The sequence below is a fragment of the Hyalella azteca genome, unplaced genomic scaffold (genome assembly GCF_000764305.2).
Source record: "Hyalella azteca isolate HAZT.00-mixed unplaced genomic scaffold, Hazt_2.0.2 contig710, whole genome shotgun sequence".
Taxonomy (NCBI): domain Eukaryota; kingdom Metazoa; phylum Arthropoda; class Malacostraca; order Amphipoda; family Hyalellidae; genus Hyalella; species Hyalella azteca.
In genome coordinates, this window is record NW_025931047.1 from 14,271 (window position 1) to 33,636 (window position 19,366).

The window sequence follows — 19,366 nt, forward strand, 5'->3', positions numbered from 1 at the left end:
TATCTCTTTCCCCGTGAATTCACTTGCTGTGCAAGGAAGAAACGAACCGGGCCGAAAGGAAATTTGTTTCAAGGAAAGCCGTCAGCCAATCTACCTACGTACATACGCACTTAATAACTCATGTAATACGCACTTACTATCACATTGGCGCTCGACGACGTCCATAGACGTCATGCCGGCTTTGTCCAAATGCACACCCCCACCATTCTTTATTTATAGTCGGAAAAGATACTGAATATTTTGTGTCAGTTTATATCTATAATAAACGAGTCTAATGACAGTAAAAAATGGAGTGACGTCTATAGACGTCGTGGCGCTTTTGGTACCCGCATGGGCACAAAGAACTCAGGACGTCTCTTCCCGTCATGCAAAAATGAAACGCATTATATCATATAAACTTTCTTTATCCACTTAAAAACTATTACACAACATTATTTCATGGATACACGTGCAATTGCAAGAAAATTAAATGTGTTTCGATGTTTGGATTTAATTCGGAACAGAAATGAAAAATATTTTGATAATTCCTCTGACTCGTTCCTTGACAACGTTGATGCAAACAAAAAATAATAGACCACGAAAGGAATGAAAAATAATTTCATCTGCTGAATGAAAAACTACTGTATCACATAAAACAGGAAAAGTACAGGTGCATGACCTGAAGCATGCTTGCTTAGGTACTCGAATACCCAAGGTAAAGGGCAAAACATGGTACCGGACACAGAGGTGGTGTACCTTCACAATCTTTACATCTGTATCGTGTCTCTCTCCTCTTCTTTTCTTGTTTTATACGCGTGCGATTAACGACCAGAGATTTCGTTTATTTAAATTATCAAAGAGTCGGACAATTCTTCAGATGACGTTGGTAGATCGAAAGGCATATATCAGGAAGTAGTTTTAGTTTATTAACGACGTTTCGAATGTAACAAACATTAAATTTCAAGTTACGAAGAGCATTATATATTGAAATTTTGGTGGAAATAAGTACATAATATACGGAAATAGGATACTACAGTAAAATTTTGAATCAGAAAATCACTCTGAAAACCATTTCAAAGTTCAGTCAAATCCGGTAGTCAAGAAAGAGATCGCAGGCGTCCAATCCGTAGAGACGACGAGGCTAGCCATTTTCGGTCGATTGTTGTCAGGCCACAGCTTGATGACAATGCTGGTGGGTTCCTTCAGCAGAAAGCGAGTGACGGTCTGGTTGTGAGATTGTCGCGTGTGGTTCACTTGCCCTCCGGGTTGGAGGTAGCTAATGAGATAGCGTCTCGGTGTCCTGGTTGTTGATCCAAAGAGTCCGATGTAGTAAAAAAGATGAAGAAGTCTTTAACCTTCTTTGAAGCAAAATTTATAGACCACAACGGCCTCTCGGATAACTCCTGAGTTTTTGCAAGGGCCATTATCGCGCTTAGTTTGGAGTTTGATGATGTTGTCACGAAGCTTGTTAAATTCATCGACAATTTTGAGATAAAGTTGCTTGTTTGTAATGCTTTGAGACCTGGTTACCCCAATGACTCCAATATAATCCAAATAATGAAGAAGTCTACAACCTTCTTTGAGGCAAAATTTATAGAATACATCGGACCCATGGAGAACTCTCGCTTCCTTGCAGGTACCATTGTTGCATATATTCTGGGTTTTGACGTTTTTAAGAGTGTCACGAAGCCTGTTGAATTCATCGATGATCTTGAGATGAAGTCGCTTCTTTGTAATACTTTGAGACCTGGTCTGATTGTGAGCTTGTCTCAGATGGTAGGAGAAACGGCAGTTCAATGTCGTAGTCATTACTGCAATTACCCGAATGTAATCCAAATAATGAAGAAGTCTACAACCTTCTTTGAAGCAAAATTTACAGATTACACCGGCCTCTTGGAGAACTTCCGCATTTTTGCATTTGCCATTGCTCGGTATGGTCCAGGGTTTGACGTTGTTGTCAAGGTTGTCACGGAGCCAGTTTGATTCATCGATGATCTTGAGATGAAATTGCTCGATTGTAATACTCTGAGACCGTTTCAGATACTTTTCTGAGTCTCTAGTTTTCATATTTTTTTGACCTCACTGCTGATTTTTTCGCACTTGGTTCAGTTCTGTATCTCACAGTGATCATTTTCTCTCTTGCTGCCGGGTATTTATTGCAAAAATTAGTTTTAGATTTCAGAATTTGTTGATTTATACGCGTGCGATTATCGACCAGAGAATTCGTTTATTTAGATTATCAAAGAGTCGGACAATTCTTCAGATGACGTTGGTAGATCGAAAGGAATATATCAGGAAGTAGTTTTAGTTTATTAACGACGTTTCGAATGTAACAAGCATTCATTCTCAAGTTACGAAGAGCATTGAAATGCTCTTCGTAAATGCATTGAAATGCTCTTCAAATGAAATTTGAAGAGCATTGAAATTTTTAAGTAAATGCTCTTCGAAGAGCATTGAAATGATTTTCTAGTCTGTAAATGCACGCTGCATTAAACGCTTGACCTTGACTGTGGCTCGCCGTAAATGTTTGCCACATCTCTTTGAACAATGTAAAATGGAATTTATTAATCTAAGTTGCGCCAGGTGGCTCCTGACGACTCTAATTCAATATTTAACTCGTACTGGCATACATGAAGGGGCAGCCATAGCGTTTCGGCATGTTTTACACAAGTATGGCACTTGTATGACATAATACTTCCACTACAAAAGGTAACTTTGTGCAAACACATTTCAGGGCTGAGAAGGTTGCCGATGCCTCACCCCAGTATTCCGTCCCAGTTTGACGGTCTGCATGACTTTGCTGTGCGGTCGCCTTCGTTAGTTTATGTAGCGGCTCAGAAGTTCAGCTTCCTGGGATGATGGAGAGGGCAAATGTCTAGTGCGGGAGAAATAGAAGAATGCATGGTTATGGCGACGTAGTAGAATGCATGGTGCTGGTGACGTGGTATAATGCATGGTGCTGGAAATGTGGTAGAATGCATGGTGCTGGTAACGTGGTAGAATGCATTGTGCTGTGACGTGACCTTGTGACCTTATGACCTTATGATGAGTTCAACGATGGACGTGTTGTAATGGATGCAACGTTGGACGTGTTCCTTCTAATTGCCCTCCTGTGGGCCAACTGATGTAAGATGCTGTTGCTTGTCACTTGCAGAGAGTAGTTTCACATAACTGGGCAATCCGGGATCTTTCTCAACCAATTGTCCAGTCGTCTCTTGAATGTGGCACGGGTGAACTCCCCTCCTCTCAGCACTTTTGGCAAGGCATTAAAGAGCCTCGGCTCTGCCACAGACAGTGATCCCTCACGAAGAGTCTGTACTCTGGCCGCGGCCCTGTTATTAAATGTGGGAATACTAAACAGTGTCCCTCTGCTTTCGTTGTCATATGTCACTATTCATGCGGTCTCACTCTTAAAGTTTGGAGCCAGTCCGGTTATCACCTTCCAAGTGTACAGTATGATTTAATTCTTTCTTCTGCTCTCCAGTGAGTACAGTCCCTAACAGGTGTTTCAATTTTGCCCGGAGGTTTGAAGTTATAATGAATGATAGTTATTGTACCTAAATATTATTCCCTGGAAGAAAAACTCCTCGTAGCCAAAAAGACGCACCCATAGTTTGAAATTTCCCGTTCAATTTAGTTTTTTAGACACTGCTGGGCAGGCAGCTTCTGAAACGTTCATTCAAGCATTTAGTAATTCATTCAGTTCACTCATTGCAATTAGTTGAAAAAAAAAACGATGGTGTCAATATTCAGAGAGACCGTGACAAAACTCAGGCAGAAATTGGAAAATAATATTGGAAATTTAGCTTCAACCATTGGTGAACACAGGCTTTAATCGTCAATGTTATTCGCACCTGCAGGCCTAGGAACAGGAGTTAGTCAGCAGGCAAACACATAAACAAGCCTATTTGATTCGCCTTCACGGTCGTCATGAAAACACCTTAACCAACCGACGGTCCCTGTATATAGGATATAAATAAAATGCCCTTTAGTACCTTAGGTATGTCTTGTAATGGTGGGCTGCAAGAATTGCTTTTGGACTCCCTGAACCTGTGCTTGAATATCAGTAATGCGTGGCCACGTTTGTTTTGCCGGTTGTGTCAGTGGCGGTCAATTGGGTTTCAAGATTTGCTTCAAAGCACGTCCAACACGTTTATTGTCGGCTTTGTGCGAGTGACACGAGTTGACATTGGAATTGACGTTATTGAAAGTCAATCAGGAAATATATAATTCGCCTCACGCGAGAAAAATTGTGCAATAATATGATAAATATCATAGCACAATGAGAAATCATTTGTGAGTTGGCCTCGGGGTTGGATTCACGGAGCTTTATCACGAAGACATTTTTATGTAAAAATCTTGTACACATCAGCGTTCCTATGATTTATTGTTATATTTTCAGCTGCTAATATCGAGACAATCGCTTTAAAATTAACTAAACCAGAAATTAACTTGACTAAACTAAATTCAGTTACGCAACTATATAACCAGATAAGCGTACAATATTATTGCGGATCTACAAATTACATGAAGCGTTATAAATGTTTGGAGACATAAAAAAGTTTAAATCTTTATGAAGAAAAAGAATTTAAATCACTGAAAAATTCTGTGTACCTTTAAACTGTGAGAAATTTAGAGTGAATGCAGTCTGGTAAATTGTGTTTTTTTATCTTTGAGGAGTTTTGAGAGAATCCAGTCATGTAAATTGCATGTGCTGCTGAACTTTAAAAAGTTATGCGACAATTCAATCTCGTAAAGTGTGTTAAGTTGATAAAGTTTAGAGCTAATTCAGTCCCGCCAAGTGTGTGCTTTTCAACTTTAAGGGGCTTTGAGCGTCCAGTCTCCGCAGTATGGCTGACAGCGAAATGCAACAAGTTAGGCCAGCGCAGTTGACGCAGTACCTGACTGCTCTATCAGGTAATGAACTAAAAATTTTGTTACTTGACGACCATTATATTCCAGATAGAATTGAGATTTTTTCGTCTGATCTGTTATAGTTTCTTTCTTTCTGAATCCTGAATGAAATATTAATAAATATTCCAATAACCCAATACTTCCTATTAAATTATTCATATTCCAATTAATTTTTTTCATATGATATATAAAAAGCAGTTTTTCTGCTCCTTATCAATAACATTGTTACTGACTGCTAAAAAAATGATATATAATGTTCCACTAATTATGCACAAAAACGACGGCAGAAAAATTTTAAATGCTTATTCAAACCCTCCCACGTACGCTGAAGTATCGTCCCCAAAATCATAACGTAAGTATTAGTTGCGTGAATCTGTGTGTCGTCGTTGAATACTTATTATAAATTAAGTCTATCTATTATTCTACTAAATGTATAATTTAATTCTTAAGACACTTCTTTCGTAATGAAAAATCCGGCTTCCAAAAAATTTGTTTGCTGCGTCGCCAGCCTCACTTAGATGGCCGTCATTGAACCGAGTGTGTTGAGTTTCATTTTGAATTGACTTGCATCTCGTAACCAACCCTAACAATATAAATTTCATAACTACCCTAACATAAATCGGGTGGCGCCTATGGGTTGCTGCTTAGGTATCTCCACACTCAGTGAGAAATATTCTGTATCTACTTGGCCATGAACTCGATCGAAATCAGCTTCTGGTCAGAATGTCCTTTCCGACTTTATGGTCGCCCGAGAGTATGAGAAGAACTGGCCGAGCAAAGTCTTACCGAGCTTTCAAGTTACTTAACTGTTGTTGGTGTTGTGCTTCTATCCCGGCCAGTAGATATTGAGCAGCTGATTTACGTGCTATCAGAGTCTTCGGCGGCACCTATTGCAGAGTCGGGTCCGCATTCAAATTTAGTTAGGGTGTAGGGTCGATTTATTTAACTAAGTCGTCACTATTGAATAGTTATTGAATATTCTTTAATAAGTCGGAAAGGGACTGATCACGATCTGTAACGCATATTTTCTGTACGCTCACAGTGTCGGTGAGTGCGATTGCGGTTGGCGCGGTGACTGGTTTCAACGCTCCTGCTTCTTTTCAGCTACGAGCTGCCCACGAATTAGCTAAGCTTACTGACAATCGAGCAAAGTTTAGTCTTCAAAACACGACATTGAGTCTTACAGCAGACACCAGCGGTACATCCGGCAGTGGTAACCTTGGTGACACCAGCACTTATCATTACTTTACGACTTGTAATGCAACTGATTGCAACGAAACAACAATCATTCCTGATGTTGACATCATTACGCAAAAGTTAGCACGGTCTCTCATGGTGATGGACAGCCAGCCAACATCAGCACAGTCAACCATGGTGATGGACAGCCAGCCAACATCAGTACGGTCCTCCATGCTGATGGACAACCAGCAAGCGCTAGCACGGGGTGTCGTGGTGATGGACAGCGAGGAGCTGTCGTGGTTCTTGTCAGCATACGCCATGGGGGCGCTGTTGGGGGCGCTGGGGAGTGGCATCCTCATGGACGCCGCGGGACGGAGGGGGGCGTTGCTGGCTGCCGCAGTGCCGGCCCTGCTGGGAGGGCTCATGACAGGTCACTATAAATTTCGCCTAAAATATTAATGAGTACTATTATTAATCTTTAAATTCGCAAGAAATTAAACTGATTTATAATTTTTTCTAATTAGACTCGAATACTAACCACTCTTGACTCCTCCAGCTTTTTGGATCCAACTTGCGAATTTCGCTGCTGATATTGTCTTCGTTGCCAGGCCGAGGGACCAACGTATCCATGCTGGCGCTGGGCAGGGGAATAACAGGATTGTTTATCGGCTTGAGCTCAGCGGCTGGCTGCGCCTACGTTGGTGAAATTGCTTCCAGAGACATCAGAGGAAAGCTTGGTGGGTGAAACTCTTTCAAATTAGTAGTTTTTTGCAGTGCAGCAAAAACAGCCTTTAAAGCTTTTATAAGGCTTCATAGACGTCGGTTGTATCATATAATTGATTATTTGGGTTTTGCTGTTAAATATTAATGAATTTTAACCTTTATTATTTTATTGGACTGCAATCTATGATTTTTTGAAGTTGCCAACATACGATGAAGTTTATTCATGTTTTCATGGTCAATGCAGTAAGGACGTTGTAAATATACGCAAATAAAGTATTGTAAATGCAATATGTTTTTCGAAACGGGAAACTTAAGTTATGCAACGAATTTTTTTCGACAACACCATCTGGCAACAAACTTAAACAGTATGTTAGAAACTTATACTTTACTCCTTGAATGCATTTAAAAATCAATTTAGAGCGACCATGTGTCATTTTATTGCAGGAATGTATTTGAAGCATTCAAGAAATATGAATCTTTTACTGCCAGAGTGCATCTCAATTTCTGACTACTCACTCCGAAAAATAAGGGTTCTTATGTACAAAGAGTGACACCCTATCTTTCCACAGCACGAGCTAAGAGCTACTAATAAATCCATTAGCCAGGCGTAACTGGCTAGGGATGACCAGAGCAGGGGCCAAAAGTGCAGGACTGCTTTGCCAAAGTTTTATTGCTATTCAATGGGTGCAAAAAACAAAATAAAGCGAAACATATAGTTGGGATTATATAAGTAATGCTTGCTGCCCTGCATACTTTCGCAACATCGAACGTAAATTATATTTTTTTGCTGAGTCTCCAACCCGTAGGTCGAGCTCCAATCTTGATGTTCAGCCACCCGTCGCCATAGTCCCTTTCGACCCGACTTTTCACAGCTTAGCAGAGGTTCTACCCCACAACTCACTGATACAATCCTACATTTTTTGCCTTCTGACCACCCGCCGATATATCGACCAGAATTTTTTATTTACTCGGTATTGCTGAGGCTTGAACACTCCACTCTTAGCTCGAATCCACAACTCTCTCGAACTCGAAATTCGTTTCTGCAATCTTACGTTCATGACCACTCTTACTGTTCGATATTGACGAAAAATTTTCAGCTTTGTTGAGGCTTGGACGCACAGCTCGCTGCTCCCGTCTTTGCTATCTCAACCGCCCGACCAACCTGATCTTGTTCGTTGCTCAGGAAGTTTCTACGAGCTCGCTCGGGCCATTGGCGTCTTGCTGGGCATGTTGGCGGGGGAGTTCACGACGTGGCAGCATTTGGCCCTGATCTGCACCAGCCCCACTCTGCTGTACGCCGCCCTCGTCTACTGCTGCAAGGAGTCGCCGGCTTACCTCCTATTGAAGGGCAGAGAGACTGAAGCTAGGGCAGCTCTTCAGCATTTCAGAGGTCCTCATGTGAATTTATTACTAATATTTCAAGTTCATATTTCAAAAGCATCATAAAGAACATGATAGATAAAATGTATTTTTTTCTGAGAGAATGAGTTATTGAGCAAAATTTGCATCCGCTTCTTTCATTTGATGACGGAACTTCAAAAATCATGTTCGTTTGTTCAAAGACAAAAGCAAAGCTCCCTCATATTCTGCACCCGTAAGCTGGTTGATTGTACCTTGTAGTAATAGAGGCGAGTTAAGAAACCGAAACCTGAGCAGTGACAATCACAAATTACTAAAAAACATTCATGCAAAGAATTACAATATGACTATTTAGAAATGATTTTCTGGCAGCGGATCCATTCACTTGGTATCTGAGCAACTGTCAGACAATGATAGCTCACCCTCAACATCAATTGCTACCATTTAGTGGATTTTGCCATCAAATCAAGTGCTATAATATCCAAAAGAATCTGCCCAGTAGAGTTAACTGATTGTTACACAACTAAAGGGATATCTCTTCAATTAAAATATGATTCCTGAAATGCACATTTACAAATTTTGTTTCTGTTATTGGGCAGAAAACAGAAAAAAATTGAAATTAGATGAATCTTTCTTACAAAATAAAAGAAAATGTTTATAAAATCTCACCGACTTAGGTGCTGATTACTGCATCGATCATGAAATTAGAGCTGTACAAGAGTCCCAAAAGGAGGCCAAAAAGACTACATTAAAGCTGGCTGACCTTAAAAAGGCCCACATTTACAAACCCATTATCATCACGCTCACGATCGGCGCCTTCACCTCGCTCTGCGGCATCGGAGTCCTCACTGCAAATCTCAGCACTATTTTCAAGGTTATTATTTTATGAAATTTTGCAAAATAATCCTAAACTTAGATTTAAAATTGACTGTGAAAGCCATAAGAATGTGGTTTCTCCTTCACTGAACATAATAGTGTATCAAGTCGCACAAGAATGGCACCCTATCGAAATTTTGAGGTTGGTTAGCTTCTGAGTTAAAGACTACTTTAGCTTGCCCAGCGCGTACATTAGCGGCTCTATGTCCGCTAACTCCGCTTCACGATCTGGTTGTACGAGCGAAATAAGCGTCCGATTAGAATTCGTTCATAGACCGAGTGCGCTTGGGGCGTTTTTGGGGCGCGCGCATTTGGAACCTGATACCCAGTTCGAAATTCTCGCAGTCATTGCGGCCGTTCGCCGCAGAGACGTTCGCAGACGCGCAAATCTAGTCCGTTGTTGCCGACTTCACCTCGCGTCCAAGCAGTCTGGCGACGATATGGCCTCATCTGCCACGAACAGCGCGAGGCCTCGGTCGGCAAAAGCTGCGGCAGGCAACTGCATGGCCGCACCACTACCGCGGCCTACGTCGAATATGCCGGCGGTAACGGTTCAAGCGTTGAGGAGGCAGGGAGAGGAAGGGGGTGAAGGGTGAGGAAGGCAGGGAATATTGAAAGAACCTTCTAGGCATGAATCTTCGTGTGGAGCTTATACCGGAAGAAACGGATTGAATTATTCACTTATTTCATTTCTCTAAAATTATGAGGTTTACATAATTATTTATTTTCTACATTTATTTTTTATTTTCGACAGTTCTATTCTATACTACAGCGAATCCATGTCGCCAGTATTTGTGAAACTAGTTCCATCCACTATCTTGTGTATTCAGTTAATTGACATAAATTCGATGAAAAACGCGAAATCAGTGAATGATCTGAAAGTAAAAATCAAAATAAATGCACAAAATAATAGAAACACCAAATGAACGCCAAACGGTAACGAATACGACTGAACGTATTGCAGAACTCACATGCTTCTCAAATGCAAGTAACTGCCCTGCGCATGCGCGGCAGCGAAGACTGCCGCGCTGCGCAGTGCGCATGCGCCGGACAGTCTACGCTCTAGAGTCTAGAGTCTATACTGTACTGGTGCAGGAAGTACCGGGGATGTGTGGTGCAGTGAACACGAAAGAATTCGGTTCATTTTGGATAAATATTGGAGGTAAGGAACAGAAAAACGTCAGTATTTATTGTATTTACAGTTTCATACGGTTTAAGATCTCATGCGCAACTGTCAAGAGGAAATTTAGGTTACTGCAAGTCATGAAACACTGCTTTTCGTTAAGGATTCATCTCCAGCCTAACTCACTGCATTGCTTTCGAAAGGCACGCTTGCGGCTTGCCTTTTGCCTCCATTGCCAATCCACTCGACTCTAGTTAAACGTTATAATTATGATCTGAAATTAACTTTTGTCTCGAAGTTATTTGTAAATGTGCCCCTGTAAAAAATTTTATTTTCCTTCTGTATTAAATTAGTTGATATTTTGGAACTAATCGAGATGACAGAGTCGGTAGAACTTGAGCACGTCTGTGAGCTCGCTTTACTGGTCACAGGTTCACTGATCAAAACTGATGAAATCCATTTTGTTGCAGGCAAATGTTGAATGCAGCTAAACCCGACTAACTTTGCCCGCAAAGCTGTCGACATTCGCGGATGGATCGGGTGGACAGTCAAGTTCCACGGCACTTACTGCAGTGATATCGGGTGCAGGCAGCAGGAGTGATATCGGGTGACCTGATATGCTGTCAAATTTCTGCTTATTGCACCACACGAGGATTGTTAATAAAGGTGAGATATCAAATGGACGCCTGAGTTTGCATTTCTACTTCCTGATGAAGGGACATTTTCAGCTATACTAGACAGTTTCGGTACGCGCAGCGGGGTCGCCTGCCGAAGACCACCACTGCCCTGGACGTAATGGACCATCATTTTCTGCCTTCCGGAACGTAGCCTTCGACACTTCAAGCCGTCCGTATCTAGGCCGTGGGTCGAACCAGCCCTCGGTCGAACGGCCACTTGTCGAAGGACGAAAAATTTTGTAACAGAACTATGCCATCTGAAACCTAACCTCAGATGCGGTGAACGTAAAATTACGTAATTTAAGATGCCCGGAAGTCAGATTCGATCCGCGGCCTGGTGGTGCACGGCAGGTTCTATGCAAGGTCGGAGGAAGACAAAGCCGAGTGGTTCACGGCTGATTGGTGGATGTCCGGAGAGATCCAAGGTGTTCGATTCAGGGCTTATTGGTGCACAAAATTGGTGGTGCACGGCTGCGCTCCCCGCGCAGCGTGGGAATGCTGTCACATTGATACCCGACCTAAGGTGCTTCTTACTCGTACATGTTCAAAGACGGCGCTATCTTCAAGGCACTAACTATACAGAGGTCAGAGAACGATTTATCGCAGGTAGCATTTTGTGAGGCACAAGTTCGTGTAAGGTCTTTGTCTGCTCTAGTCAAATTTTATGTCAATGAATGGCAATATTGATGTGAGGACGAATCAAAGATACAATATTTCATTTATAGAAATCTTCCTTAGGGCAAATGATGAGATATGTCTATCAATTTAAAATCAGCATTACTTGATGTTTCTTTCTATTTGTTAGTATCATTTGAACATTATTTTGATCGAAGTGCTTAGATGAATAAGAAGTATGAATTTCCTTTATGTACCAAATCTATTCATAGAATTTCCTGTCATATATTTGTATAGAAGTGTTTTCTTACTTACTTTCAACTTTCTTACTTACTTCTACAGGGGAGTCAGCCAGTGCATCTAGCCAACTGCTGTGCCACTAGTCAACTGCTTTGTCTAGTCTACTGCCGTGAAGCAAGTCTACTGCTGTGCCACAAGCCTACTGCTGTGTCTAGTCTACTGCTGTGTCTAGTCTACTGCTGTGCCAAAAATATATTGCTGTGCCACAAATCAATTGCTGTGAAAGAAGTCTACTGCTGTGTCACAAGTAAACTGCTGTGTCTAGTTGTACGTGTCCCAGCTGTGTCGACGTTAACCTCAGCAGTGTAAAGCACCCCGCGAAAACTACGCGCTTAGAACTAGAGCTTGTTCATTGAAACTTGCAGGATTAACGGAAGCCGCCACTACGCAAACATCACGTGAACGCATCGCCGACCCTATCAGAAAACATTACAAATTGTCAGAGTGCGTCATGTGTGTTCAGTTTCATTTAGTATGGTGTTTTTGTATACTATTTCCCCCTTGAAATTAACTTTTAAAGTATTAACTTTTCAAGTTAGATTCTGAAGTATTGAGACGCTTCTCATTTACAATCTATATAAGATAATGTTATTCGCTTGCTTGTGTCGATGCAAAACCAGGAATTAGCTTGTACGTGTATTTAAAAAAAAGGAGGGGTTATATTATCGTACCTAATCATGTTTTGTTCTTATATATATAGTTGTCGACTGCTTAAACTCCATGTGTAAGGCTTTACGTTATACCCAAAAAATGTTATGTAGTAAGAATGTTTATATGCACCTAAGCTTCTAATAAACGGCCAGAACATGTAAATCGTTTTATTTCTGTCAAAATTTGTTATACTTGTTCCTAATTCGTATCTCAGAATGACTGCATTAAAATTCGCTTTATAATTTTGTCGGTGTACGTTGTTATATAATTCCCCATCCCCTCCACAATTATTATATATAGCTCCACAAAGTAAGGGAGCTATATATATAGTGGAGGGCATGGGGATTTTTTTTGGCTCGAAATTCACGTTCGGCCACCTCAGGCCGGCGAGAATTTTGCGCAGCGATCCCGCCAATCGCGGCAACCACCTTTGCGATGATAGCGCGGAAGCTGGCAGTGCCTGCCGGCCTGGTCGCTCGCGGTAGGACAGACTGACTGCGGCAGCAGGCCCTTTCCAGGCCGAGAAGCTCTGCCGCAATATTGCGCTGCTGTGGACATTCCTGCGCTGTTGATCCCCCAGGCGTTGCGCTGGGGCGAGCGTTGGTGCAGGCAAGTTCACCCGCGGCTGGCTTCCAGACTGCGGTGACTTTTGACTGGGTAGCTCCGGCATAGACACGGCCGGATCTGAAAAATGCGTTGAAAAATTACCCCTCCCGACTTTCCGCATTACCCACAACCGAATATTCTTCAACTTTCACTGGGATTCAACAATCAACATTATCTAATATTCATCCCCGCTCACTATCCTTCCCCATTATCCAAGTCCGAAACATTCTACCCATTTACCCGTACCAAAAACTCATACCAATTGCGGATACCGAACACTTTCCACATACGGCAGTATGAAACATTCTCTCACCTTAGCCAGTATTAAAACTTCACCCATATTCGCCATCATAAAACATTCACATATTCTGTTAAACATTCTCCCGCAATAATCACTTAAATCAGTCATCAAAATTCTCCGAAAATATTTGCAAGCAACATCATAGGGCATATATAGGGCTCAACTTCAACCATTTCAACATTGCGCAGATTCAATATAGTAGCTGATAATTTCATACCTGAGTTTCTAGATATGAAATGAAAAAAATATAATGAATTGTTCGCAGTAAGTGAATTGTTCGCAGCAAGGCGAGACCCGCGCGCATTCCTACTTCCTCTTGCATGCACGTGTACCTAACATCCAGTGTAATTTACTATCGACCATCCAGTGTAATTTACTAAAATAAAATTCTGCCTATAGAGGCTGTAAAGAAGAATAGTACTGTTACTACCGTCGAAATTGCAGATGGAATTTGTTGCCTTTCCAACTTTCACATTGCCATGTGTTATCTCAATTTCAGAAATGTATTCTCTAATTCTTTGTAATTCTTCGAAAATAACCCTATTCATAACGATAATTCGATTTCACTCTGGCAAAAAATTTGATGATGCGATAGAAAGAAACACATCATTGACAATCACAAAAAAAGAGTAGCTTAGTTAATTTGAACGCTCTGCATCCTTCTTCATATACTTTTTGCTTGCAGCGGCTCGGTAGTACTAATCACGCTGTCGACTGTCTGTAATTCTTAACTTTCGGTTCCAGGGGCCGTATTATCAAAACTTCGTAAGTACGCAAAGTCGACTTACGAGTGGCGATGCTATGACAACGTAATACTAGCGGTGGTATTATATAAACATTTGCGCGGGAAAAATTTGTGTGGGGAAAAAAATTAGGCTTTTAGCTAAGACTTGCGTACGAAAGTTTTGATAATGCCAAAATTAGGGTGTATTTACGTACCACAGAACTTTTTTGTCGTAAGTACAAAAAGTTACGAAGTTTTGATAATCCGGCCCCAGAATACGATTAAGCTATTATGGCAAATAGAAATTAGAACTTAAGGCATATGAACACTAGCATCAGAAATAACACGCTCATGGACACTTATAACCCAAGTTGGAAATTTCTATGACTGCAGAAATCTTCGCTGGACTATATTCGTGAATGCCGCCATACCGGTGCTAGGTTTTCCAACGAACATTGCTCCAAAAATCTCTGGGCAGTAAAACTAGGAAGAACCTCTCGACAGAAAAAGTTGTGCTCTCAAAAATGTTCAGAATGAAAATGTTTATCATTTTAAACAAATTATTTTCAAGTCGCATATTTCACTTTTCATTGTGCAATTACACACGTGAAATGAGAATTGTGCGTCACTCAACATGAGAACAAGACTAGCGGAACTAGGCAATTAACTGCGCCATCAGCCCGCGCCCTGCACTACTCCCTGCATAGCCCCAAACCGGGATAGGGGTAATCCCCACCTAATGGGGCAGTAGAATGGGTGGGGTATAAACATTTTGCGCAGCGAACATAATTAAGTAACTATATGAAAGAAAAACCGCAAAGCATGGACTACATTTTGTCATCGATGTCGCATGAACCATCTCATATAGGTTGTATTAATTTGTTCAAAAAGTAGCGAGGCGCCATGATACTTACGTCGCGATGAGTCATACCCAGCATGCACGAACGCCATTGAATAAACGATCATAAATCACTGAAGGAATTATGTGAACCGCACCACAATATGATACAATTGTGTACCTCACCTGGAAATATTGAAATTTTGTAGGCCTTGTGTGAATAACAGAAGGTACATTGTTCAATTCCTGTAAACAGGCAATGCACTGTCATCACAATATCAAGCAGTTTCATCCCGCTTTAAATTTGTTACCTGTAAAAAATGAAATATATTGTTTAGAAATTTTACAACGATCACATGATCAACCAACCCAATTTTTTAGCCGTGGAAAATCTGATTCAAGGACGCTTGGACCTCGCCCTCCGACCATGTTAGCTCGGCTTTTGTCATGTCACACGAGACTCTCGAAAAAGGCGCTATATAGCAGCTGAAAACAGTAGGTTACCAATTCACAATAAATTCGCTTTTAAATGGACTTTAACGAATATCTTAATTTCGTACAAGTACGAGAATTGTGATTAAAGGGAGCTCTACGACCTTCTTTCTACGTGCGTCGTTCACCTCACCGTAACAAGTAGCAGTTAAAGCTTCTGAATTCCTTTGCGTTTCTCATGAGGTGAATCCATATTCATTTTCACTATAATAGAATGGAGGCAAAATGGTAATGCATACCACTGAACTACGATCTATGAAACTACATGCTCGCCCTATTATAATCCCGGATGCATTAACACATATACACTGGATTTTTTTTAACAATTCGAATATCAGGCCGACGGGTTAATCTTCTGCCCGTAAAAATTTCATAAGACCTTCGGTGCAACCTTAAAGGATGCTCGCTTTGGTGCAACCTTAAAGGAAACACTCTCCACAGTGCTCGCTACAAATCAAACATCAAGTGAGTGTATCCAATACTAAACCAAATATTGTTGTGCAGAACTCCGGCAGCGAGTTGTCAGAGAACGTGAGCGGCGTGCTCTGTATTGCGTTGGAGATACTGGCAGGAATAGCAGCCGTGGTCTTGGTGGAGAGAGCTGGCAGAAAGTCTCTGCTTGTCGTATCTTCGGCCTCCATGGCTGCCAGTCTCTGTGAGAGTTTAAAATGATTTCAATGTAAATAACTTTGTTCGGGGACAACTAAACATTTATCAAATTAAGGCTGATATTGAAGCTTGGGTTGGCTGAGTTGTAAAGATTACCAGGATTGGTAATTACAACGGCGGGCTCGAAACCCGCAATTGTGCGGATTCTGGCCGAAATCGGCAAGGTGACCAGGTGGATAAGAATCGGTGACCAGCAATGAATCCTGATCAAAGCTGAAACCGCTATATTATATTATTTTCCTTAACAGGATATGTCGTCGCAATTATATAAGATAATTCAACACAAATTGAGAAAAAAAAACGTTATTGAAATTTCATGGACGATTATTCGTAGTCTTCTAGTGCGTAACTTTTGAATCTTAGAACTACTGACAATTGCCGAAACTTCCTTGTTAGAAGAGAAATTCTGAAAGAGTAAGTCGTCAAGGCAGGTATCATGACTGTCTGATTACAGCGGTGTCGCCATTGATTAGACCATATCACCTGTCGCTAATCATAAACTTCGCAAAAATTTCGGAACTTATTGAGGGCATCGAACACGCAACTCACTGCCCCAAATCAGCTGTGCCTATCCGCCTGGTCACCTCGCAGATTTTGACCATAATCACCGACATGTGGAACAGCCTTCCCGATGACATCGTTGGCGCTCCAAGTATGAACGCGTTCAAGAACAGACTAGATAAAGCTATGGAAAAATATATGTTCAGATTTGAAATGCCTAGCTCCTTATCGAACCCGGTGGAAGTCTAGTAGCTTCTTCAAACTATCGCCAGTCATGAAAAGATTCGGTCAAATGACACGAGTTTAGATCTATGAACAAGGCACGAAATGGAAAAGAATCGGCGACAGGCCACATCAGGCCTACACTTCAGAGACGACATCACTATGTTATGTTATGTTATGTTATAACAGTTGCAGGTAGCAGGGATCTTACCCGCAACTTACTGCTCCAATCTTGGTATGCAGTACTGTAACTATTGGGTCTCCTGTAATATGGGATTAGAGGATTGGTTAAAATTGAACAGATTTAAATTGAATGTATATCTTTTGCAGGTGGTCTGGGTGCTTTCTTCACCCAGGACCAATTTGAATTGTGTGAATATCATTTTACAGATGGCCTGGGTGCATTCTTCTACATGCTATCGGTCGATGAAGAGTGGACGCGCCGTTATCTGTTTTGGCTTCCGATGATGGCGCTCATGATTTTCCTTGTAGCTTATGGGGCGGGGCTGGGGCCAGTGACATGGATCCTGATAGGTAAGTAACTTAATTCATTTATTATATGAAATACAATAGCTGAAAAAGATTTGTTGGTGAAATCACTTACAAAACATATTTAGGAATCTCTTAGATAATGTTCAATTTAATTGCACTGGCTACATGAATGAATTTTGGGTTTGAAGCTTGGTTAGTAATTGAAGACAATGAATACTGTCTAGGTCTACAGGAACCTAAGTTCCTTGTCTTTATTAAAAATTATCTTTTACTATTGAATATACGTTCACTAATTAAGTTTTTGCCAGAAATTCTATCTATATTCGATGTCTCGTAGTATAAGTTTCTGAAAACAAAATGAAAGGTATGCACATTGTACAATAAACACAGTAAAAATATATTTTCAATTTTTGTGATTTCGTTCAAGAAAATTTCTAACCGTTTATGTTACTGGGAAGTACGTCCATATAATAGCATAAATGAATTCCGGAGCGGTGCGTTTACGTGAATAATTCAACAAGTAACTGTTAGTTAGTTGATATAAACAAATGAATTAATAGATCAATTTTCCAATTAATATACAGTGGATAACAATAATGACCAAATCAGGAGAGATGTTGCCCCCTCTGGCGAAGAACGTGGGTTCTGGACTGGCAGTGGCGGGTGTGTGGACGGCATCCTTCCTGTCCGTATACTCCTACGAATTTCTACAGGTGAGGCAAGCATTTGGACGGAATCCTTGCTGACCGTGAGTTATTCTTATAAAATTTAGATGCGGCCCGACTTGGGGAGCACGCCAATTAGCTCCGCTAAGTTCATTTCGTCCGGGCTCGAACTGCTAACGCGGAACAGCCTGTCAGTTCGGTATGACTCGGGTTCGACCAACCCTTTTCATACTATCATGACACTACAAAGTCGGGAAGTAAATTTTGACCAGAAGCTGATTTTGATCGACCTAGCAGATCCACAATAACCCTAAGCCCAGAAGAGCGACTACTGGGCGATACTACTTTTGGTAAGGTAATACGAGTTCCCGCAGGAGAGACGAGCGTGTGAACCGGGTTATTACTGTCCAGTCACTAGGAACATATCGACATGTTGGGTATCCGGCCTTTTTCGAATTTGCATAATTTGTTCAAGATTCACGTTATCGTTCACAGGATCAAGAGAGGACTTTTAGCCACATTCCGAAAAATACAAATGAGTCTTATAGTTTAACTGTAAGACTTGCACATTTTTGTTCAACTATAAGACTTGCACATTTTTGTTCAACAATAAGGCTTGCACAACTTGCACATTTTTATCCAGAGCAAGAACGGAGGGTGACCATATAGCACCGATAAGCCGTTTTACAAGGTCAAACCGGGTTTGTATGAACACACAGGAGCAAAAAGGCATCTCGATTAGGACAATGACCCTTCTATATCTCATTAACCATCCTGAACGGTCTAACTTTAACTTTTTAACCTTAACCATCCGGAAATGGACTGGGCAGATGAATCCTCTCCACGAGATGGGAATCACCCAGCATCCCTGTTCTTCGAGTCAGTGAGGGACTCATTTTTATTCCAGAACATCGCTAAGCTAACCAATTTTAGAGGTAAACAGACCCCAAATATTCTAGTTATAGTATTTACTAGTGAAGAATCAATGTTAGATGAGCTTCGCCACAAGGCTCCATTGGGCAGAAGCCACCACCAATAATTTTTTTTCAGTTTTAAATGTTATGCAGAAAAGTATTCGGAAGCGTCAATATTTGAACTTTGCGAAAGGCGACTATTCGACTCAGTGATGCATTGAATGCGGCGAATATTTCGGACTGTATTAAGGGGATGAATGTTACTGATCCATGGTCACATCTCAACGATACGGTTATGTCTGCAGTTGATGCATGTGTACCTAAGATTACGCCTAGAGGAGTCAAAAATTCCCAGTGGATGAAGAGTACAGTTATAGCTCAGCCAGAGCCCAACAAGGAAGCCTGCAAGCGTTATTCACGAACTCGCAGCGATGCTGATTATAACCTATATGCAAGAGCTCAAAATCAAGCTAAAAAAGTCTGTCGAACCGCAGTGAAAAACTTTGAAAAATAGTTTGCCAAAAATGCAAAAAAGAACCCGGAAGC

At 41.2% G+C, this 19,366-nt stretch overlaps 2 protein-coding genes across 2 annotated transcripts in view; both read left to right on the plus strand.

The window, feature by feature from the left end:
- Positions 1–6,264: 6,264 nt before the first annotated feature.
- On the plus strand, positions 6,265–10,096 carry LOC108675641 (sugar transporter ERD6-like 4). Its single transcript, XM_018163670.1, has 5 exons — positions 6,265–6,502; positions 6,681–6,809; positions 7,979–8,185; positions 8,832–9,028; positions 9,995–10,096. Exons 1-5 carry the CDS (start codon positions 6,265–6,267, stop codon positions 10,094–10,096), a joined length of 873 nt encoding a protein of 290 aa, XP_018019159.1.
- Positions 10,097–15,571: 5,475 nt separating this feature from the next.
- The window catches only part of LOC125177969 (facilitated trehalose transporter Tret1-like), a 55,986-nt gene continuing 52,191 nt past the window's right edge, over positions 15,572–19,366 (plus strand). Inside the window, exons 1-4 of the mRNA XM_047880733.1 lie at positions 15,572–15,577; positions 15,862–16,012; positions 17,140–17,283; positions 17,826–17,954. Coding sequence (XP_047736689.1) covers positions 15,572–15,577; positions 15,862–16,012; positions 17,140–17,283; positions 17,826–17,954 — 430 coding nt within the window. The remainder of the gene's footprint in view (positions 15,578–15,861; positions 16,013–17,139; positions 17,284–17,825; positions 17,955–19,366) is intronic.